Genomic DNA, 23858 nt, shown 5'->3' on the forward strand with positions numbered 1-23858 from the left:
CGCCGCCGCCACCCGCCTGAGGGGCGGCCCGGCCCGCCTGAGGGGCCTGCAGCGGCCCGGAGGTGGCGGCGGGCGGGCAGGTGCTGCTGCGCCGTCCCCGATGGAGGTGAAGCGGAAGGGACCTCTCCGGAGCCACGGCCGGACAATGAGGAAAAAAAATTACCCCAAGCGCGTCCTGTTTGCAGTGGGGTTTGCCCTCCGCACGTGGTGAGCCGGCTCTGTGGGATTTCCAAATTTCGAGGTCTTGATTTTTTTTTTTTTTTTTATCCTTTAAGATGGTTTTTACGGGGCTCGCTGAGGCTTTAGTGCTTGCTCTCTCCTGCTCCTACTCGAGCAGTGCTGAAGTAGGAGGGCTGCCCCTTCTCCAGGGAGTAAGTAGACCTCTCTGGACTTTGCCCCAGAAGACTGTCAGAAATGCAGAGGAATTTTCCTCTCTTCTTGCCTTTCAGTACCAACAAAATACGCAAAGGCAGACGGCTGAACAGATGGAATTGATCTGTGCTGTCCTTCACTGCTCTAGGACATCCTAACCTGTGTGTTTGTGGGGAAAAAAGGATACCTTTTGCCTTTCACAGGACCGTGTGAGGCACAGGAGTGTCACTGGAAGAGTAACAGCTGCCAGGTGCAGCCCGTAGCCCCCACACCACCGGCTCCCTGGGCACAAGGTGAGCGGTCCTGGACCTGCAGCTTGAAACTTCCAGGTCTGCGTTTGCCCCCAGGTGCAGGTGAACTGGCACCAGCACCTAGGGAAGGTACGGTTTTTGGAAGGTGAGGAATTAGCCTGACAGTCCTGGCCTTCTCTGTGGGGAACGGCACCTGCTGGGAATTAGGAGTCTCCAAACTTTAAAACAAACAAACAAACAAAAAAATCCTTCCTGACATAAGCTGTGGTATGACAATGTTACTGGGTACTGTGAGACCGCTGCCATGTTCCAGTGGCAGCTTTTCAGTAGAAATTGAAATTATTTCACTATAGAAAGTCAGTTAAGTAACTTGTGATTCTTACTTGGCTAAGATTATAGGAGGAACACGAAATCCTATGAACCACACTTTTTGGTTGACAACACTTAACTTTTAACATGTAACAAAAGAAAATACCAAACTTTTCACTTCTACTCAGAATAAAAAAAAAAAGTAAGAACATATAAAACAAAAACCCAGAACATCTCTTGCACTTCAGCTTTTTATATAACTTTTTTCTGTATGTGTTATCAATAGGTATAAATATCAGAACGTAATTAAAGGTAGAATAATAATTTGAGAGGACTATCCAGACACAGTCTGTTGTTTGCTGTTAGAATGATAATTAACAATGTTACTACTGAAGTGAAAGACAAGAATGCTAAATCTCTTCTGCATCTGAGCTATATGAAGTTTTTTTTCTATTTACAGTTGTTGATGGCCAGCTATTATTGCTATGTAACATGTCTAGCAAGCCTCAGCATAAAGAGGCAAAACCCTGACCCTCATGATTTGTGTTCATTACCTTAGCTTCAGACACAGATAAATTGCAGTGGTATAAATCATATTTTATAGCTCTTTTGCTTGCATGCCACAAAATTCTGTGCCATTATAATTATATCAGAAACTGTTGCTTGCTTCTGAATTCCCAACATAGGTAAGTGGCATTACACTTTTCTACCTATATTAAACTGTCTCCATCAGTTTTTATTGCATTCTTTCCTCTGTAATTTCCATACAGCTCACATCACCATATGATTTGAGACCCTTCCAGAAACACATTACGGAATCACAGAATCACAGAAAGGGTTAGGTTGGAAGGGACCTTAAAGATCATATCATTCCTCCCTCCCCGCACCTCCCACTAGACCAGGTTGCTCAAAGCCCCATCCAGCTTGGCCTTGAACACCTCTGGGGATGAGGCATCTACAACCTGGTTGTAGATATCCTTGGTTTCTGTATTGAAATAAATAGGTGTAGGAGCCTTCCATCTGAAATGCAACACGATAAAATCTTGGTGCTTTTTCTTCATGTTCTGGATCCAGTCTCTAGGAAAGCTCTGTACTTCCATGGACAAATAGAAATAACATTATTTCCTAAACCTCCAGTGCCAGGATTTTCAGGAAAGGTTTAACTGAGGTTTTATTTTAAATCACATTTCTAAGCAGTCAGAAAGAACATACCATGTTGTCAGAATTTGAAAGAAAAATAATACAAGACTGCCAATCTTTTTTGCTAAATGCAATATCCTCTCACATGACCATATAGGTTCAAAAAAAAAAAAAAGTGTTGGTAAGCATTCTCTCTGGTTCCTTTGTTTGAATTAATTTTGAAAATAAATAACACCTAAGAAAATTATAATGACCGATACTGGTAACATTTTCCTTTTCCTGTGTTAATGCCCAAATGCTGTAGTCTCTTGAAAACGTATATACTATTGGCCTGAGTCATGCTGAAGTAGCATCAATGAAGCATCTTTTTCTACCTTAATAGGAACCTGACGCAGCTTGGAATGGAATTGAGGTATGGACAGGGCTTACTCAAACCAATTGGTCTTCATCGAGTTACTGTTCTGCAGGACGCATTGGCATGCAGGGTGCTGTACTGAGACTGAACATCACAGAACAAACTGGACTGAGTCTGGCCAGGCTCACGGGGCAGAGTAAGTCAGGTTCTCTTCGTAAGCGCTGCTTGAGCAGCTTAATTCTGTAGGATGTTTGTAGCCTCCTCCATGCCTCAAAAGCAGCATGAAATAAAGCACAAAAAAATGTTTTGACGGGAATTTCGACAAGTAGGCAATAGAGGGGAGGAGAGAACTGGAAAGGAAATGGGAGTTAATGAACAGGGTGGTGACTTTCTGTAGAGGCTCTTGGAACTGAAGATGAGTAAATAATGTTTGATGCAATATAGAAGAGGGAACTAGCAGGATGCTTCAAACAGAGAAGTGTTGTGGTCAGAGTAATGATCTACGTAAACAATCTTGGGTTGTGGTTTCAGGGTTGCTAATTCCAGGGCTGTGCAGAGCCCCGTCTCCCAGCAGCACTAAATTGATCTGGATCAGGTATGGCCATGGTTTCACATTGCTCTCTCATTAGCTTCTGCCCAAGCTACAGAGTTTTTGTTCGGCTTCTGGAAGGATTGACAATAACTGATCTGTTTTTAATGTCTGCTGATACAAAATTATCCCTTCAACATTTTTTCTGAACAAGTTTGAATTGGCAGAATGAGTTAAATTGTATTAGTGGTTTCCATTTGATGTCTGTGGTGTATTTGATCATTAATAGGAGGCCTACATTCAGCTTTACCCTGTTGTCAGATCATAGCATTTACGGCAGTTAATGGCTGTTATGTTACGAGCTATGTTGGTTAATGCTGGAGGGAGAGGTATTGGGGGCAGTCTAGGTATGGAAACAAAAGAGCTAAACAAGGGTCTTAGTTGCATTCATGGATCAAAGGACTTTGTCTTAGAGATGCCATGTAGAAGTCTAGAATTTACATGTACCCTGGGTGCTAGGATCTAAAAAGCGGTTTCAGTCAGAGCTGACAGTTGACATACAAGCTTGAGTGGCAGGTAGACTTGTGATGTTATCCACAGACATGCGCAAATATGACAGTGAGAGGCCTTTTGGGGAAGAGGAAGAACCATGTTCTAGCTCTGCTGAGCTTTAATTTCCTGCTAATCATACACAGAAAAGAGAGAAAGGCTATGATTTGAGTTTGGATAAAGGGAGATAGCTCTGGGGAAAGGAGCAGATCAGTAAATCATCTGCAGAGGGATGTTAGTTGTATTTGTATTTCAGACAAGATCACGTGGGAGGATAAAAGGAGAAGACCAAGGATACAGCTCTGTGAGAGCATTAGGAGAGTCTGTCAAAGAACACTTGGAAGGAAGGCTTAAATAGGTGAAAGAAAAAGATTTTAAGTGAAGCATGGATGATTGTGTTAGGTCAGAGAGGATGAGGTTTAAATACATTTTTTTGAGCTCTGATGAACCTTTGAATGGCTTTGGTTAATCCAGAGTGGAAATGGAGAAGTTTGGACACTGATAGTTAGATGTCTGTGGAGTGAGTCTAGAGGTGAAATAGAGAGAGGCCGGTTGTTAGAGAGGAAAGTGGGGGTGGGTGAGGGCTTTATTTTATTTATTTAAACCATTTTCTATTTTTGAGGGGAAACAGAAGCAAAAGGAGGGTGAACCAAGAAAATTATGTCATATTTTACCCATTTTTATTTTTTTTAATAATTTTGCTCATGGAGTTTATTCCCTCTAGTGGAAATTAGATGGCTTCTGGGCTTTTCTCCTTTTGCTTAGTAATTTCACAGACCAGAAAGGTGGTAAGAACAAGCGTTCTTCTCTCAAATGTCACCCTTGGGGCTGTTCAGCTAAAGGTGTAGCTTTAATACGCAGCTGAGCCAATCTAATGACTTGTGGCCAATGAAAGGTGGCTTTATTCTTCATGGGTATGTGTTCTGTCCCATTTTTTGTACTGATGCTGCTACTCATTGGACCTATTTGTCTACTGGTTTACTGAGTTCATTTGGCTCATGGAGGTGTCCTATTGAGTGACAAAATCAGCACAGGCTAGTCTGGAGTGCCCAGCTGGGAGCGGAGTTTCAGGAGATGGGGGACGTCACCTTCTTAGAAGCCGGGAACTGTGAGGTCAATTTAGCGTGCCTTCTGGAGCTGCACCACTGGGGTAAGTTAAGCCGCTCTTCAAGAAACAGAATTGTGAAATTCCTCTCTATCTAAGCAATGAAAGAGTTGTCAATTCATGAAGAAATATGTTGATGATGATGAATGTTAGTACAACTCATCCTCACGGGATCAATCTGGCAGCTCGCACCTCTGAGAGCAGTTTTTTCAGACTCTTTGCAAAACCTGCAAACTCTGGCAGATCCCTGCAGTGAGTTGCCACTGATTCATCTTTTGGCTTGGGCTGTAGTTTCAGCAAGATCTGGCTCTATGGTAAGCTAGTTCAAGGTGTTAAGCCGGAAGAAAACTATTTTTCACTGTGCTGGCTCTCTGCTTGCTTAATTCCTTGAATCAAACTGGCACCAGTGTTTGCAGAAGTGAGGCAGTAGAAGAATCCCTACAGGTAGAAGGGGTAAGCAGAATTGCCTTTTCAACAGAAGCTACACCTTCTATCCACCTTGTTGCCATGTGAAACTCTACGTCTAGGATGTGGCTTCACAGTTGATTGAAGCTGATCTCATTCTGACTTTTTGGTGAAAGAAGCTGTCCTACTGCCTCCCTGGTATCAGCCTGTTAAAACAAACCCAGCTCAAAATGACTTGAATATGTAGTCATGGGGTTACTAGCATCAAATGAGGAAGATAAATCACATTAGGAGTTGAAATGTGAGTTTTGGTTTTCTTCTGTAGCTTGGGATGGGGCCTTAAATAGTGATATTAATGAGCTAGTGGGGACTACATGCAGCTCTCTGCTTATTGTCTGCTAACAGCAATTTGAGCCTTGACTGGAGCCTCTTCCCTTTGATATTCCACAGTCATTGATTTTCCTTTGAACACTGAGTCATTTACCCTAGTCTTCTCCCTGTTAAAGGATGAGCTAATGTGATTATAAAATTATTTCTTTTTCTGTGATCAGCGGAGCAAGTGAAGCCTGGTTTCCTATGGACTTGTGCTCATGTGGCACTGCTGTGTGGATTCTCTTATGTATATTAAGCAGTGTCTGCACATGCTTGTCATTTTATCAGTGACAGCTTTATTAGGATCTGTTTCATCAATTTGGTTTGCATTTCACAGAAGTTACCTTTGTACAAATTTAGATGGAATTGGGCAATGGTTTAAACATGCTTTTTTGGCAAGGAAAGGGGGGAAGAAAGGGGACCCACAGGCAGAAACACCAATAGACAGTGTAATTGCATAAGCCTTCTTTCCTTAGGAAATCAGGCTAAAATTGAGTCTTTTGACAGAGACCTCTGCAGAGATCTCAGATCAGGCTACAGAAAGAGAAAGAAAAGTAAATCTTGCTGTTTACCATGTAAAGGCTTCTAGTTACCTGCTGCAACAGGTTTTTCACAACTAAGGCTAAGCCAGCAGTTGGTGTTTATTCACTTGGTTACCTTCTCATCTTCAGCAATGTCCCCATCAGGCTTTGGGAGCTTGTTTTTTTTTTTTTTTTTTTTTTGCCAGAGTGCACTCATGCATCAGTTGCTTTCATTTATTTTTAATTTAACCTTTATACTTGAATAAATGGCTATGTAGGTAGTAAGACAAGCTGTTAAATAGACTTGTGGTTTATGGGACTCTGTTTATGTCAGTGATGCCATGAAAAATAAAGGCTTTAGATGCAGCCAAGGATACAATCTTGTTACTGTAGAAAAGCTAGACTTGGGGGTTCTATTATATAGCATCTTCTCTGTGAGACTTTCACTGTGTCACAAATGCTGGGGTATTTTATTGCTTTCCTCTCTTTTGTAACTTTTCACTTAAGCTCCTATTACCTTAGAAACTAAAATAAGGAATTTGTAAAAGGAAAAACTGGCCTATTTCAGATTTCTGGGCAGATGCCCGTTCGTACAAACGGGTCCAGCTATGAACAGACTTTGCAGATTGGTTCAGACTTTGTCCCTATTCTGAGCTTATCTTGAGCTCCGATAGAGTTCTCTTAGGAATGCCTTGCCGACCCTGTGACAGGGCAGCTGTATCCTGGAGCCCAGCTCCACCGGTTTCTTGGGTCTCCTTACAGTCACCTGGACCTTGAAACAAGTCTGTCGTGTCCCCACATGTGAGCTTTTTTCCTTGAAGTACTTTACAGCTGGATCAGTTCCCTGACTCTCTGACCCTGCCATTACAGAAATGCTGGTGCTGGAGCAAGGGAGCAGGGAGGGAGCAGTCAATCAGGTTGAACAGGAAATGTGGGACTACCCTTCCAAGTGGGGTTCCAGGTTTAGGCTAGATTACAATGACCATGTAAAACAAAGCATCATACCCTGGGGGGAGTGAAGAGAAGAGGGAGGGAGGGGGAGAAGGAGGGAGAACATGTCCATATGACTGTGGGAACTCAGTTATAGCCAGTGTGTGTGAGGCGTGATGAGCTTCGGAGTAGCGCCGTCTCCTGCTTGGTGACCTCCATTTCAACTGGTCAGCTGTGTAGGGGATGGATGGAGAAGCTGTGGCTGGGTTGTGACTGTAAGGGAGATGCAGCCCTTCCAGAGGAGAATGAACCAGAGACATGATGTGTGAGTTACTACGGTGAGTGAGATTGCACTGCTTTGTAACCCCCAGTGGGTGAATTTAAAAAAGGAGGGTCTTTGCAGAAATACTTACTGTACAGAAGCTCTAACTCTCAGGTATAAAGCAAAGGTATGTTTAAAATACAGACACAAGTCAATGGAAAGCAAACTTTCCTGACGTGACTCCACCACCAGTGACATCTAACATGATCGCACCATCCTGGCTTAGACCAGGTCCTTAGAACAAGCAGCTGTTTAAACTTTAATGGCTTGGTCGTCTTATTTCTGATAGGGAGAGGGCCTTATTTGCTTAGAGGAATGTTGTTCTGGAAACCAGCTGTGTTCCTTGTTTGCTATCAGTTGGTCCCTGCCTCGTTCCTGAGTTAAAAAAGAAGGTGGTGCCGGGGCCGGGGGGAAAGCGTGCATTCTCCTATAGGCAGAAAAAATACTGCTTCTATAGAGAGTTTCTCTGATGACAGCCATTAGCTGCTTTGTTGCACCCCTCTGACAATCTGTCTGCTAAATGCCAAGTCTCTGCTCGGGAGCTCCTCCTACCCTGATGATCACATTGCAAGTGGCAAAGTTAAAACAAAATGACATTTGACACTGACTGTCAAATTGTAAAAGCAATTTAAAGCGATATTTCCTGTGGTTTCAGTGTCTCCTTCAAACAGATGCAGCTAGCTAGGATTCTGACAGCACAAAAATTGGGAAATGTTGGGAATTGCAAAGGAATTGGAAGAAACTGGGTGCTCAGGTCCCTTTCAGCTGCAGTGGAATTTGGGCTGGAAACTTGTTTGCCTTTTGGCAATATTGGCCTCAAGACTTGATGATAAACCTAAACCTAGGCTGCATCAAAAGAAGGGTGGCGAGCAGGTCAAGGGGGGTGATTTCACCCCTCTGCTCTGGTGAGACCCCACGTGGAGTACTGCGTCCAGCTTTGGAGTCCCCAACATGAGAAGGACATGGACCTGTTGGAACAGGTCCAGACGAGGGCCACAAAGATGATCCAAGGGCTGGAGCATCTCTGCTATGAGGACAGGCTGAGAGAGCTGGGGTTGTTCAGCCTGGAGAAGAGAAGGCTCCAGGGAGACCTTATAGCAGCCTTCCAGTACCTAAAGGGGGCCTATAGGAGACATGTGGAGGGACTCCTTATCAGGCAAACGGTTTTAAACTGAAAGAGAGGAGATTTAGATTGGATATCAGGAAGAAATTCTTCACTATGAGGGTGGTGAGACACTGGCACAGGTTGCCCAGAGAAGCTGTGGATGCCCCATCCCTGGAAGTGTTCAAGGCCAGACTGGATGGGGCTTTGAGCAGCCTGGTCTAGTGGCAGGTGTCTCTGCCCAGGGCAGGGGGGTTGGAACTAGATGATCTTTAAGGTCCCTTCCAACCCGAACCATTCTATGACTCTATGAAGAGGGCAGCTGGCTGTACGCTCATTGTCCCTGTGTCGTGGTGTTCTTACGTTCATACTTGTTCCCCACGCTTGGGCTTTGCCGTCATTATTCCTGTTAAACTCTTAATCCTTTCCACTCGATCTTTCCCTCGTTGCTTCCTTCCGGCTTGCCAGAGACGGCTCCGATTTGCTTTGTATTTTCCGGGCTGCCTTTGTTCTCTCCCTTCCCCTCTCCCTGCCGCCCCGTGCCCCGGCTGCCGCTCCTCTTCCCGGGCGGGGAGGGCCCCGGCTGCCCCGCGGCGTCCCGCTGCCGCCCGAGGCGCTGCGCGCTGCGGGGGGCTTCCACAACACGCCTACAGCTTGCTCATCAAGCCTTCCTAATTACAAGCAATTAGCGGGTACGACCCGAAGTGACCGAGCATACGCCTTCCGCGGAAGCCCCGAGAGCCGCCCCGCTTCAGCCGCCCGGCCGGCAGCTGCCGTACAACATGGCGGCGCCCAGCGCCCGCTCGCACCGCCGGGAAAGAGGAAGCGTCCGCCACTCTAAGCCTCCCGGTCTGCGCGGCGCCTACCCGGCGGGGCGTTCCTGCCGCCGGAGACAGCCGTTCCGCGGAGTGGCAGGTAGCGGGCGGGCAGGTGGGGGCCCCGGCGGGGCGCCTGTGGGGCGGGCGGCGGCGTGGCGGGGGCCGGGCGGGAAGGGGAGACGTTGGTGCGCGCACAGCAGGGGCGGGCCGTGCCGGCAGGTGCCCGGGCTGCGCAGGCCGGTGCCCGCTCCCCACCGGGGGGGGGCACCCGGGCCTCTTCCCGGGAAGGCCTCAGGAGGGCAGCGCCTTCGCCCTGATGCCAAGGGGCGCTGCGGCCCGCTCCCACCCGCCCCCATCCCGCCGGGCCTGCGGGGCGGCACAGAGAAGTGTCCTCTGCTCTCTCCGGGGGGTCCTGCGGCGGCCAGGCACCGGCCCCGGGTCCCCGGCCTGTCCCCCGGCCTGCCCTGGGTCCCCGGCCTGCCCTCGGGGCCCGCCGCCGCCTCCCGATGGCGGGCGGGCTGGGCCCCGTCTTCCCCGCGCTGGGGCTGAGTGTGGGGCGGTTTATCTCATCGGGGCTTCCTCTGCCGGGGCGGGATGGGGGATCCGCACAAGCGGGCTGCCTGCGCCTGCGTCCCCCGGTTCCTAAAGAGAGGGCAGCTGCTGGGCCTGGGGCCGTAGGTGAGGGTGTCCCTCGTTGCTTTCAGCCTTCTCCCTCGGTTGAAGGAGTGAGAGCAGATTACCTGTCACCCCGCAGGCGTGCGGGCAGGTGTCCGTGCCTGCGCTCTGGCCGCAGTTGCGCAGGGCTGTCGGAGCACTAACACCACAGCTTCTGCTTGTGTCAAACAGCGTGTAAGGGCAAACCTTTAAAAGGTTTAAAAGGGTTGGAGAGATGGGGATGCAGGAGTAGGATTGATTTCAGTTGACTGAAGGGGAGCCAAGCTTTTGTATGTCGGAGGGAAAACTATTATAAGTAGATGCTGCTTCTTTAGAGCTTTTCAATGCCTGAAGAGCCATTTGACCTTAGTGTGGATGTGAATGTAATGGACAATGCCTATTATTTAATAATGCATGAATGGACATGCTTATTCTGCAGTGATCTCATTTTGTCCTTGTTTAGGCTGATCTGGGCCCAAACTAAGCAAAAAGATGTTGTGAATAGCCCTGACTATTTTATTTATATTTGTTTTAAATATGAGAGTTTGTGGAAGCATCTAGTTGCACCAGTATAAATCAGCGGATTCCCTTTAAGGTTTCTGGTGGTGTGATCAACAGCAGCATTCGCTCTCCTGTTACTGGCCAGTCCACCACTGCAGCAGTCTGTTCCCTGACCCTCAGTCCATCAAAGTGAGATGCAATCCTCCTTCTGTCAGGATTGCGAATTGTGGGTGGAACCTTGTATGATACCAGTGGGTGTATTTAAAACCTCTAAACACATTTAATTAAGTTGTCTTTAATTTCCACTTCTTTTCTTTTTCTTTGCAGGCCATGATAAAATCCTACAATGCTGTTTTGACTGGCTGAAGTGAAGGGGGAAAAAGGGGGGTTAAAAAAAATGCCCAAGCAAACAGCAGTGACGATTACTTTGGCGACCCTCCTGGGTGTTGCAGTGGGGGGCCTGGTTTTGTGGAAAGCAACGCAGCGTCGGAAAGGAAAAGCATGCTGTAGTAGTCAGCGAGAGGAAGCAGTTATAAACTCGGGAGATGAGGAACTGATTAAGGCAGAGGATAAGGAGGTGCTTTCCTTCTTCAGATCTCCCACCTTTTCCTGGGTAGAGAGGACCCTTGGTGCAGACATAGTGGTAGTTTCAGAGCAGGAGGAGTGGGATCGTGTTGAACCTTTGCTGAAGAAGGAGCTGGAGAAGTGGCCGGTGCTTGGAGTTGATTGTGAGTGGGTGAGTGATCAAGAAGTGCCTCTCCTTTAGATTGCAAATTGCAATGGGAAATGATCTGTGTAGGAGCAATTCCTTTGCTTGAATGGATACAACAGGACTGACTATTGAAACTGTCTATGGGATTATCTGTCATGACAGCAGTGAAGTAGCTGCTAATTTTGGTTCTTCTCGCATTTAAGTGTGCTGACTGTAAGTTTTTAGTTCACTAGTTGTATTTGTTTACAGAACTCCTGTGATAAATCGACTGCACTAAACATACTGATACTTGTATGGCTAAATATAGCATTACATGTTTTGTATAATATCTCTTTAAACGTGATTTACTAGAAGTAGCTTGGGTTTACACTGTTTTAAATCCAGCTACATACTTAAGAAAAAATTTCTAAAGAACAGTAAACCCAAAAAGGAGGATAATGCTGATAAGTAGGTATAACTCACTGGGACTACCAGAAAGCAAAGTGCCTTGTACATTTGCCTGCGTGAACTCTCAAAACAGGCTTTGAGTCATTTATAAAGCCTGGGTTTGCCATTGTTTTGTCTGTAAATTTATTCACTTCAGTCATTAGTATAAGCCACAATTAAACAATGTGTTTGCCATAAACACTTATGTAGTGGGTGGCTTTGTGCTGCTGTGGATTAAGAAATGTGTCTGATTTCTTCCACCAGCTCAGCTATGAGGGGGAAGGGTGAAAGGGGGAAAGTTTCTCTTGTAGGAGTGTGGCAAGAAGTAGCTGGGGACAATAATACTGTGAAACAGATCACATAATTTGCAGTAAAATTTTAGAAACATTAACAATACTGGATAGGTACTTCCTGTCTTCAGTGGCCTCTTTTTTAAGTTGTTCCAGCTCCAGTATTGCTAATAATACTGTAACCCAGACTCTGATTTTTGTCTTTATTTCAGGTATCTGTGGAGGGAAAAGCAAATCCTGTATCCCTCCTACAGATGGCTTCATCCAGCGGTCTCTGCATTCTTGTTCGGTTGCCCAGGCTTGTTGCCAGCGGACAGACTATCCCAAAGACCCTGGTGGACATCCTGGCAGATAGTACTGTGTTGAAAGTTGGGGTAGGATGCTGGGAAGATGCTTGCAAGTTATTTCATGATTATGGTCTTCCAGTCAAAGGGAGCGTGGATCTCCGGTATTTAGCCATGAGACAGCGGTGAGTGTCTGAAGCATCATTTGAGTTGGAAATATTTTAAAAGTAATTTGCATATGCTGAATGATATGAGGCAGGTAGGTCTGGAGTTCTCAGGGTGGTTTTAGAGCATGGGCATTGATACATGTCATGCTTCTTTCTGTGGTCTTAATGGAAATGAAATCTTCATGAACATTTCATATGCTAATTGTGTCTGTTATGTTAGTCTTCTCATGCAATACCCATATGGACTTTTCTGAGTATCATGCTTCAGCTTGTAAGAAGTCCAGGCACAGTGATGTAACATAGTAAGAGTGATCACCTTCTCAACAGGTGTTTGAATACACTGTCTAGAAGTATGGGTAAATGTGCCAGGGGCATGTAAGTGGAACTGTTGAATTACAGGATTTCTTGAAAAATTACTAAAATACACCACCTCTAATTTTCCCTTCTAATAACAATGCTTCCATTAAAAAGTTACAATTATGATGCCATTTTCTCATCCTTTGTTCTTCCTAAAATACAGTGTTTTACTTGAGAATATTCTTTGTGTACAGTATATGTATGTCTGGGTGTGGTGTTAGTAATCTGGGGCATGGATTTGTTGACCTGACAGTGCCTTTTTATTAATGAGGATGGACTAGTTGTCTCTAGTGGCCAGGATTCCTCTGAGTCATTCCTGGCTCTCATGCTCCTCCTGAATCCCTGCGGCAGGTGGTCCATCACTCTGTGGTAGACTCTTTAGTTCAGAAGTGGGTAGCTCAGAGCCAAACGCTTCAGGCTTAAATGTTATCAACTCCCAGTCTTGCCTGTTTTGCGTATTGCAGGCACTAGATAATTACTAAATCTAGAAAGGACATTTTAGCAGAGGGGAGGGAGAGGGCCTGTAAAGCTGTCAGGCAGCTGTGTGCCGTTTGAGTGGGAGTCATGCTTCATGTGCATTGTGTTCTGGCAGGTTCAGGGTGTGTGAGGCCATCCAAATTTGCATGGGTGTATAGTTTCATTTTTAATATGTTTGTTTCACTTTCTTTGTTAAACTAAAGGAAGGATCTACTTCACAACTGCCTTAGCCTTAAGTCTTTAGCTGAAAAAGTCCTGAACTGCCCGCTTGACAAGTCTCCTCATGTGCGTTGCAGCAACTGGGAGGCAGAAGAACTGACACAAGATCAGGTGTGTCTTCAACTTAGTGTTTTGGGAGGAAAAGCAACCTTCTTAGTAGAGAAGAGACATTACAATAGGGAGATCTGAGCCTTCTTCGAGTTCTGCCTCAGAACCTTATGTGTGACTGTGGTCTGAAGTTAATTTTAGACTCTGTGCCTGCATTTCCCTTCTTTTCTGTGAAGGTAATTTTCTGCTGTTTCTCCCTGAATTCTTGTCCCTTGTTTTCCTTTAGTCCTGAAAGATCTATAAAGCAGTATTCCTTGAAGAAGTGTTTATGCACCCAAAATCTCACCTTTCTATTATTTTCTTTCCTCCAATCTATAGCAGTCAGTGCAATATTAAAAATAATATTAAAAAATATTAAACCTTGTTCACCATCTTTAGACCATTGTTTTTTCCCTGATCGCTCACTTTCTTTAGTTATGCTGCAGATGTCTACAAAACCAGTGACCGGTAGAGGGAGTGCCAGGATAAATAACCACACGGAATAGTCATAGCGTATCAAAAGGGAACTTTTTTTTTTTCATTTTGGGGGGGGGCTTGGTGGGGTGGGAGGGTGTTTAAGGCCGGGCTGACCTGAATTTTTTTCAGCCCCTTGTGGTTCCCGAAGGCACCCGTGAGTGTTTCAAGTCTGATTGACCCTAAAAACCTGGGGCGTGGTGATGTTATGAAAGTGTCACTCAACTGCCAGAATCCTGTGTGAACTTCAAAAGGAAATAAATTCAACTTCTGGCTTTACTGTACCTAGTATTAAAGACTGATAATGTAGCATTTGAGTGTTTGCTGTTTCTCAGTATCTTGATGCCTACGCTTTTCTGCAGGTTCTCTATGCTGCTAGGGATGCCCAGGTCTCGGTGGCTCTGTTCCTCCATTTGCTGGGATTTGCCAGCCTCCCTGCGACATCTGATGGTGAAAATTCTATCGCTGCTTGGGAAAAAGCACTGGGTAAATGCCGGGGCTTAGTGGATATCCCATTTAGAGGAAGAAGGAGTGGCAGCACAGGAGAGGAGAAAAGTGGAGAGGGGCGGTCCCCTCAGAAAACAAAGAATCGGAAATCCTCAGTGAATGGCCAGCCCTCTGGCAGTCAGCAAGTGAGAGATCCACGGAGGCACAAGCGAAAGCCTCTGGGCGTGGGATATTCTGCACGGTAAGTCTATGAGCACGTTTTACTCCTTGTGCTGTAGATGGAAGACTTTGAATGATGCCTCATGCTCTACTCATTAAACAAAGTGGATAATATGATCTAGGAAAGAAAATGCAGGACCCAATGGTCATGGGAGCTAGATCGTGTTTATGTTTTCCCTGTTTCCCTCTAGGTGGTATTGAAAGTGGACGCAGCACTTGGATCTGTACTAGGTCATAAGCAGGTTGAGGGGCTGTCTTCAGCTTTTGGCCTTCCTTCTCCTATGGAGGAGCATTAGCTAGAGAGCAGAGTCCCGGCAAGAAGCGGTTGGCTGTCTGGGTGGCACTTACTGCCCACACAGCTGTGCCCTGTCTCCTCCAGGGAAAAGGTGGCAACTGCATAGAGCTTGTCCTGTCAGCAGGATCTGCCTCGTGGAATGCTGTTTGTACTGTGCTGCCCCAGGTCACTGTGGTCACAGAGATGTCAGGGTACTGAGCAGAGCTGAAAGCTAAGGTTAGAAAGGGTGAGACGCGTTATGTGAGGTGCCAAGACGGCACAGGAAGGAGCAGTCTGCGGCAGCATCAGAGCACGGCACTTCTGCGTTGGCCAGGGAGAGAGAGGAGAGAATGGTACTACTTTAGCCTTGCAGACTCAACTGTTGCTGGATTCAGGATCCCTGTCCCGCAGGTGACTTTTGTGGAACAAATCCCAAATTCTTACAGCCTTTTGCTAGTGAAAGTTCAGTTATTTTTAAATTAAAGCAAGTTGGAGAATTCTCTTTAAGCTCAATGCAGTGGAATACACAGAGATCTAGTATGTGTGGTTTTGTTTGGGTGCAATCTAATAAAATTAATTACATGGATGTAGGAACTAAAATTGTCTGTAGTTACCATTTGGAAAGAAAACCAGTCATTATAGTATTTGTTCTCTCCTTTTCAAGTTTATTAGATTGGCAATGAAGACATTTTAATACAGTCAATAATATTGATTTTGTTAGCAGTCATTAGCAGTATTGTGTTGTACACAGCAAGTCTCTTCAGATGTATTTTTATTTCTGTTGGAGCCTGTGTCATATGAAACAGAAGGACTCCATCTCATGGGAGGGTTAAAATTTAAACAAAATTGCATTCCAAGCTAAACTGGGATCTCCCCGTGGTTGTTTGTTTATTTATTTATTGTTTTTAACCACACTTGACTTCATGAGAGATCTGTAGACTCACTGTTTTTTATAGTATCTCCAGCAGTCTGTCTCTGCTCTGTAATAAGACTGGATGTGATTTCTAAGATCTCTATCCACTCTTACTTTCTATAAGCCTGTTTATTTTTAATGTTTCTTCATTTAGAGTTGGGAAGTACTCAAATTATCATGGTGATTGGGCTGAACTGCTGATGCCCAGTGAAAGGAGACCTCCTGTATTGTTATTGGTTTGTTGCGGTTTTTTCCCCCATGGACCTCAGAAGAAATCCTTTTGTCAGATTACATAGCCTGTGAGTCAACCTTTTTAGCTGGTAGAGCTCTGATGAGTACCTGTTTGTATGATCTTGTTGGAAAGAAAGGAAACTTTTCCACAGTGTGTTGTGACATGTCTGTATCCCAGGCCAGTTCCCCCCAGGTGCTCCCCAAGCTCAGCCTGCTCTGCTCTTCTGTTTTGTTTGAAGGAGGTTGGCAGAGTAAGGAAAAGTTTTCTGCAAAACAGAGCCCTTCCCCACACTGCCACAAACCACCAGAGACCGCTCAAGCAGGACTTCTCACCTCTGACTAAGGTTAGGTGCCATGTGTTTTAGAGGGCCTCAGCTCAGCTTTGTTGTTCCCGTGGACTCAGGTGTCTGGGTTCCTGGTGCTCCATCCTCTTGGATGAATGAAGTAATTGCTGTTCACACTAAGTTCTAGAAAAGTGGTCTTAATAAAACGTTGAAATACAGGCTTAGGCAGCTGGTACTTGAAATTGCCATGCCTGTAAGTTGACACTCTCTTTTAGCTTACTCTTAGCTCATGGTTCTTCTTGACTTCAATTCTCTTTTGCTTTCTGATATAATTTTTTTTGAAAATGCTGTCATCATTGATGGCATCCCTTGAAAACTGGGATCCAGAGTTACAATTCTATTGGCAGCAAGAGAACAAAGATACCATAAAGATACCTTACAGTCAGCTGGTGAACCCCAGGTAAGTTTTCAGATGTTCTGCTTCCCTTAGCAGCAGCCTGTGCAGTGCTCAGCAGCCTTAAGTATGTGTTTAGGAGCACGCTTGTGATTTGGAGGAGGCTGCATGAGTTGCCGTGTGGAAGGCACGGTTATGAAGAGCTCTGCTTTTTTTTTTTTTTTTTTTTTTTTTGGCATGCTGTTATAGTTGCTGTAATGTTGCCCTTGTTTCATAGGAAATCTCCACTGTATGACAACTGCTTCCTGCATGCACCAGATGGACAGCCCCTGTGCACCTGTGATCGCAAGAAGGCTCAGTGGTATCTGGACAAGGGGATTGGAGGTGAGCATACAGATTTTCTTGGTATTTGAAATACATTGCTTTTTGGTTTTTTGCCTTGTTTCTTAGGTGACTGGGCAGGAATTTTTTGTATCCTTTCTTATTGGAAATACTGCTGGGGATTCACTAGCATGATTCCTGTGTTTTAGCATTGTTATTTTATCTTTCAAATACAAATTAGTCTTGAACATTCTCTGTTTGCCTTTACCCTTTCAGAGCTAGTTAGCACAGAGCCATTTGTTGTGAAGCTGCGATTTGAGCCTTCAGGACGTCCCGAGTCTCAAGTTGATTATTATCTGACAGTCAAAGAGAACCTGTGTGTTGTATGTGGCAAGCGAGAATCCTATATCCGGTGAGTTATTTAGCGGGGTAAGAGAAAAATGCGTCTTTTAAAACAGGACTGGGGTCTGCATCTAGTTTGGCATCCAGAAGCTTGGGTAGTGGCCTGAAACGTCATGCTTGTTTGCTTCCTGGTTGGGCTATCACTATTTGAATGCTCTGTAATTATATGTGTCTGGCTAAGTTTGACACTGAACAGGCCAGCCTTCTCTCTTCTTACAGAGGCAGGAGGTATCTGTCCTTGGAGAGAACAAAGCATATGGAACATGTATGTGCTGCAGTTTTAATGACAGGGGGCAGCAGTATGCCAACACACACTGTTCTGATGGCATCCCCTTCTGAAAATAGCTGAACTATTTCCTCCGCTACTTAATCCTTATATTTTTGAAAGGTTTAGGTGAGTCTGAAGCCCGTGAGATCACAAAGGGTGAGATTTTTGTCTTTGCAGCTGCTACTGTTTAGCTGAGAAGCATGCTTTTCATAGTGCATTGCTTTATTATTATTAATTTTTTTTTACAGTATAAATACTTATTTTTTTTTAAATTGAAAGGAATTAATTTTTGGAAGGAGAAGAAAAAAGAAATGCAGAAAACCCATAGAGAGAAGTACAGAAAAAAAGAAGTTGCAGAACCTGTTGCTGCACTGAGGGTCCTGACCCTGGTGATCTTTTTTTTTCCTGGACTTTTAGTATAAGTTAATCCTTTGTGGCCCAGGAAGAGGAGGAATTGGGGGGTACCAGCCCCAGGCAAATGTAATGAGGTGGCTGGTTTGTCTTCCTTAGGAAGAACATTGTTCCTCACGAATACCGAAGACACTTCCCCATCCAGATGAAGGACCACAACTCCCATGACGTGCTCCTACTTTGCACGTCCTGCCATGCCATCTCCAATTACTATGACAACCATCTCAAGCAGCAGCTGGCTGAGGAGTTTGGTGCCCCCATCGGCTCTGAGGAAGGTGTGCGTCTGCTGGAGGACCCTCTGCGCAGGCAAGTGCGCTCAGGGGCTCGAGCCCTGCTGAATGCAGACAGCCTGCCTGACCCCCGAAGGGCAGAACTTCTGCAAAGCATCAAGGACTTCTTCAACACAGAGGCAGTCACTCCAGAGATGCTCCAGGAAGCAGCTGATCTGGAAACCAGGTATAACAAGCCCATCAGTAGATGTAACTGTTTTACTGTTAACAGTAGATGTAATATTTTAGCCATTTATGTTGGCGTGTAAGTTCAACAAAAAGTTGTGTACACACAGAGCCTTGAGTAAATATTACTGTAGCAAAAGGAAAGAAAATCCAGCAGGATTTGCAGAGCTGAAGGTCATACACGCTGACTTACCCCCCCACCCCCAAAGCTTTTTAATGAAAATAAGACAAAACCCATTGCTCTTCTTGGGATATTGATGTATCTTCCCTAAAACAATGGTGTGAAGTTAAGGAGTGTCTGAATTTGAGACTACTAGGAGCTGATCTGCACAGGAAAAATGAGCCTCTAGACGCACAACTTTAGCACTTGTATAAGCCTCCAGAGTCTGGTTTTGTAGTACTTTGATACATTTAACTAGAAAGCAAGGATAGGAAGAAGGTAATTGTTTGTGCTGTAGCCTAAGGCTCTAAGCAGACAAACAAACTCTGCATTTCTTACTGTGTTTTTGTTTACCCCTTTTTCCCCTCAACCAAGCAGTGATTTATGAACTGCAGCTCTTGTTTCTTCCTCTCTTTCCCTTTCTGTTCCAGCCATCTCCTTCTGTTCTTGTTCTCCATCTTCCCCTCCACTATTTTATACGTTTTGAGGGACAGATCAGGGAGGGAGACTGAAAGACAATCATATCAGAAGTCTCCTCTCTTTCTCAAAGCTTCCCTAAATATCTTTTCTTAACTAGCATCTGGTCTCTGCATGAAGTCGGTATTTTCTGCTTGTTATGCTCACTGTTGTTTGTAATGTGCCAATGTTATAACTCAGAGCCTATCCAGGCAGGGAATTCAGTGGCAGGATCAGGGGTCTGGAGTGTCATATGCTTCTTGCCTTGAGAAATTTGCAGTCTGTCTCCTGAGGAGCTTGTAATGGACCTTGAGAGCTTTGTTTAGTATTGCTGTAAAAGAAGAATGCTTTCTCAGTTCAAAGAAACCAGCTTCCCAGTGTAACTGTGTTCTAGAAAGCAGTCTGGCATCGAAGCAAAGCTTAAAACTCTCCCTCCTGCTTAGCTTACCATGTGTCTGTAATTAGACTCCGTAGCTGAACGTATCTTCAGTGTCTTGCTGTTCATTGTAGACAGGTCTAGAGTCTGTCAGTGGGCTTGTGCGAAAATAAACTCTGCTTGTGTCCTGGCAGGATCTGCAATGAGAGCTACGTGCCACATGGACTGAAGGTGGTGCAGTGTTTTGCTAAAGGGGGCCTGCGCTCCCTTATGCAGTTGGAGAGACGCTGGCGGCAGCATTTCTTGGACAACATGCAGCCCAAACACCTCCCAGAGCAATGGTCAGTGGACCATAACCACATGAAGCTGATCCGAAAGTATGGGGAGGATCTTCAGATTGAACTGTCATGAAACTAACTTCCTGGACTCTAGATAGTGTCTAATGGACATAGATTACTGAAGGTGGAAGGACTGTTTTTATTTCTATGTCTCCACTAACATCTGGGCCTGGATTTGCAAACAGGCAGCAGTGGATCTGCCAGATCTGGCATTTTATAGAGTTAAATCTGTTGAATCTGACTTGAATTTTCAGGTGTGTCGTGGTTTAACCCTAGCCAGCAACTAGAACTACGTAGCCACTCACTCACTCCCCTGAGTTGTGATGGGGGAAAGAATGGTGAGAAAAAATCTCGTGGCTTGAGGTAAAGACGGTTTAATAGGTCAGAGCAAAAGCCGCACACGCAAGCAAAGCAAAACAAGGAATTCGTTCACTGCTTCCCATCGGCAGGTGGGTGTTCAGCCATCTCCAGGAAAGCAGGGCTCCATCACGCGTAATGGTTACTTGGGAAGACAAACACCATCACTTCGAATGTCCCCCCCTTTCCTTCCTTCTTCCCCCAGCTTTATATACTGATGTCATATGGTATGGAATATACCTTTGGTCAGTTGGGGTCAGCTGTCCCAGCTGTGTCTCCTCCCAACTTTTTGTACGCTCTCGGCCTACTCGCTGGCGGGGCAGTGAGAGGAGCAGAAAAGGCCTTGACTGCTTGGCAACAACTAAAAACATCAGTGTTTTACAACACTATTTTCATCCTAAATCCAAAACATAGCACTATACCAGCTGCTAGTAAGAAAGTCAACTGTGTCCCAGCTGAAACCATGACGAGGTGGTTTGGAATTTTTAATCCTGGTCTGTCACTGACTCATTCAGTGCAAGAGTGATATGCTAAGGGAACTTGCCTTCTCAAAGTGACTATGGAGAGTTATTTTCTACACCCCAGGATGGCTAATGCCTCCAGACCATCTCTTAACACAGAGCACAATTTATGAGCGTTTCCAGGTTTTCCAGCAGATACATCTGTGCCCTTAGCTGCACCTTGAGAGTCTCCTGATAAAAGTCTTTGCTTTCAGTGCAGTTGTACTCATATGAGTTCTTCTCAGAGAAGACTCCCTGCCAGAGAGAGATTCCTTGTTTGGAAGTGACAAAGAAACTACCTTTTTTTGCAGATTGTGAGCTGTATCAGCATTGCATATAGGCTTCAGTGAGTTTCCTGATGGCAGGTCCCTGACGAGAAGTGGCACTCTGACTCTGGCAGTACGGAAGCACCCATGTCAAGTCTTTTCTTAAACAGCTTCCAGCAACACACAGTCTATAAAAAATGTGGCCTACTTCCACTTGTTTGTCGTGAATAGCTTTTGGTAGGTACCTTTTCATATCAGACTGAAATGAGGTCAGGTGTCTTAAAAGGGATGAGAGGAAACAAATTTTATTTAAATACCAGCAACTTTTAAGAGGTCAGACTGTGTGGCAGAAAACTGGAAAATCTGGTGTTCTGTTCCTGGATTTGACGTGTGTGGTGGTGAGCAGGTCACGTTCTCTTCATGCCTGTTTCCCTGTCTCTGAAATGGGACTAATAATACTTACCTATCTCACAAGGGTGTTGTGAGGCTTAATTAATTCATGTTTTTGTAAAATGCTTTGAAAATATAAGCTCGTGTGTGCTAATTATTACTGTTGTTTTTAAAAATGTGCTGCTGTCTGAGTTTCTTAAATATTAATGTTTTTTGCCTGGTGTTATACCTTAGTTAAATGTAACTTTTTAAAAATACATATCCCTTTCTGTGAAATCACTTTTGATTATTTTGATTGCATGAGTGTGCTTCTCCTGAATGATGAAGCTATACTCAACTTCTGTAGGTCTCTCTAAAGAAGTTTCAGTAAAACCCTGAAGTCATACTTCACACTACTGCATATAGTGCAGTTGACGCATGTTTTATTATAACATTTGGGCAGAATCGTGGACCTGCTGTGATCGTGGCTGAAACTCTCCCTTATCAGATAATTCAAGAAATTTCACAGGCCAGCGGTGAAAAACCTGTTTGTAGCAGAGGTTGGTTGAGATAAGTAGGAGCCCTGGAGAAATGGTACGTTAATGCCATCCCAGAGGAGCTGCAGTAGCAGCCTGAGCACAAGGAATCAATGATTCATGATAAATACTACTTATCTCAGAGCTGCAAATGAGACCATTTTCATTATATGGGCAATTTTATTCCTCTCCTGTACCACTGACAGGTTTTGACAAAAACTGATCTAGCCGAATGTGTTCTGTCTCTGTACTCGTTCACATAGCTGATTGTAATCTCAGCAAGAACCTCCTGTCTACAGCAGCAGCTTGGCTATAACTATTTCTCTCCAAAGCATTTTGAGCATGTGTTCAGATAGTGCTATCTCCTATCTTTAGTGCCATCTGATCAGGGTGGCGAGAGCTCTTTGCATGGCTCAGAAACTCCTTTTCAACAATTAGGAGTACAAGGTGTCTGTCTTACTTCTTCATTCTGCTTTGTTTTTTCTCCCTTTGTTCTGATGCAGGAACTCCTGATCAAGCTGTCCTTGTTTAATGGAACCGATAGGCTGACCACAGGACTGCTGTCTTTTCTGTTTTGTTGAGACAAGAAAATGATGTTGAGACAAGGACAAGGTCCTCTAAATTTTAAGGAGTCAGTGGTATCGTTGAAAAGTTTGGGTTTTTTTTTTTTTCCAAATCGCTCGTTCAGAACTAGAAATTTGCAAGGAAAATGTCATAAATATTTTCTTAACAAAGATTCTTTGTTGTTTGTAAGATATTTTTAACTTTCATCATTTTAAGTCAACCTGAAAGAGGAGGGGGAGCAGTATATTTATAGGTTATTTTTATATGATTATTATTTTAAATTTTCTGCCAGTCTATAGATAAAACTCGTGTATGTTTTCTTTGCTAATTGTTATATTCAGTAAAAACTTGCTCTTTTACCAGACTTAGCACTACTGAAGCTTTTTTTTCCTTTTTCATATGCCTGCTTTTTCTCTTCTTTCCCTGTATCTCACCCAGTCCTTGTGAGTCCATCCTTCCTTACAGTAACACCCTTCCCTGATCTCTCTGTCAGAGATCAGACATGGAAGAGCTGGTGCTGGCAGCAATAATGTACTTCTAAGCAATATGATAGCAAGTTTGTTCAGGTATACTTGAATTGTTCTGAGGCTCAGTGAATTCGGGTGCTGTCCTTGGCCTGATCATGCTGGTGAGTCATCATGGCTACAGATCTACTTTTTTTTGAATGAAAACGTGAATGCTCGGGTTGATCAAAATCTCTCTAGGTTGCCCTAAATATCTTACCTATGTTAGGACCCTCCTGCACTAAACCATGCGCACCCATTTTGCCTGTGGAGGGAGAGAATTGACGTGCCTCTCTGTGTGGCCTGGCTTTCATGTGGGATTTTGCATTCCATCGCTTGTCACTTTATGTTTGTAAGCTTGCCCAAGGTACGCTGCCAGAGATGGGGGAGAGAAATTCTCTCTTTTACCTGGCTCTTGATGCCAGACGTCTCAAACTGGTTCTTGCAGGTTAGTGCGGAGCACGCTCCAGCTGTTATGATTTATGATTTTCCTGCAGAACTTGCCTCCATCCTTTTTCTTTCAGATGTTTTGCCCATGTGAAATGGATATGGTTTTCTAAGAATACGACTGGGTACATGTTTCCGGTGATGCTCCTCTGGAGCAGGAGTAACAACTGGCCCTGTGGTAGGTTAGCTTGACTTCCCCCATGGGGTACAAACTGATTTCTGGCTTCCCAGACACTACAGGTTGCCTTTTTCTTGGCTTTGCGGTAACTTAGACATTGTTGCAAGGTGCAGGAATTGCCAGCCAAGCAGCATTTCTGTTAGTCTGTCAGTTGGAGGTGCAGTAAGTGCTGCATTTCTGAGCAGACCTTATGTGACATGTTAATTATGCTGCTGACAGACTTGGCATTTGCAGTGCCTTGATTTCCCTCCTTTGACGGTATTTAAAGGTCCCCGCTGTCACATCTATGACTGACAGGACTGAAGACAACATATGCCCGTGGGCTTTTTGCGTTTTTCTCTGTTTGGTATTCACTAATGGCAAGAATGGGAAGGTATCTTCCTCTTACATTTCTATTGCTCTGGCTCCCTGCGGAGTATCTGAACTCTGCACTGTCTGAAACATGGTTTTGGTCTGGTTTT

General features: G+C 44.7%; 1 protein-coding gene across 3 annotated transcripts; it reads left to right on the plus strand.

The window, feature by feature from the left end:
- The first annotated feature begins 191 nt into the window (after positions 1-191).
- Positions 192-22572, plus strand: EXD2 (exonuclease 3'-5' domain containing 2). 3 transcript variants are annotated; one of them, XM_063331324.1, is made up of 11 exons: positions 192-207; positions 576-665; positions 8945-9177; positions 10563-10971; positions 11876-12132; positions 13152-13278; positions 14091-14416; positions 16768-16874; positions 17088-17223; positions 17992-18348; positions 19534-22572. In XM_063331324.1, exons 4-11 carry the CDS (start codon positions 10633-10635, stop codon positions 19748-19750), a joined length of 1866 nt encoding a protein of 621 aa, XP_063187394.1. In that variant the 5' UTR covers positions 192-207; positions 576-665; positions 8945-9177; positions 10563-10632; the 3' UTR covers positions 19751-22572. The 3 variants fall into 3 exon arrangements, with proteins under 3 accessions (XP_063187394.1, XP_063187397.1, XP_063187396.1); XM_063331327.1 differs by lacking the exons at positions 192-207; positions 576-665 and having other exon boundaries at positions 6983-9177; positions 13245-13278; XM_063331326.1 differs by lacking the exons at positions 192-207; positions 576-665 and having other exon boundaries at positions 6985-9192.
- The last annotated feature ends 1286 nt before the right edge of the window (positions 22573-23858 follow it).

This window comes from Chroicocephalus ridibundus, chromosome 4, assembly GCF_963924245.1.
Source record: "Chroicocephalus ridibundus chromosome 4, bChrRid1.1, whole genome shotgun sequence".
Taxonomy (NCBI): Eukaryota; Metazoa; Chordata; class Aves; order Charadriiformes; family Laridae; genus Chroicocephalus; species Chroicocephalus ridibundus.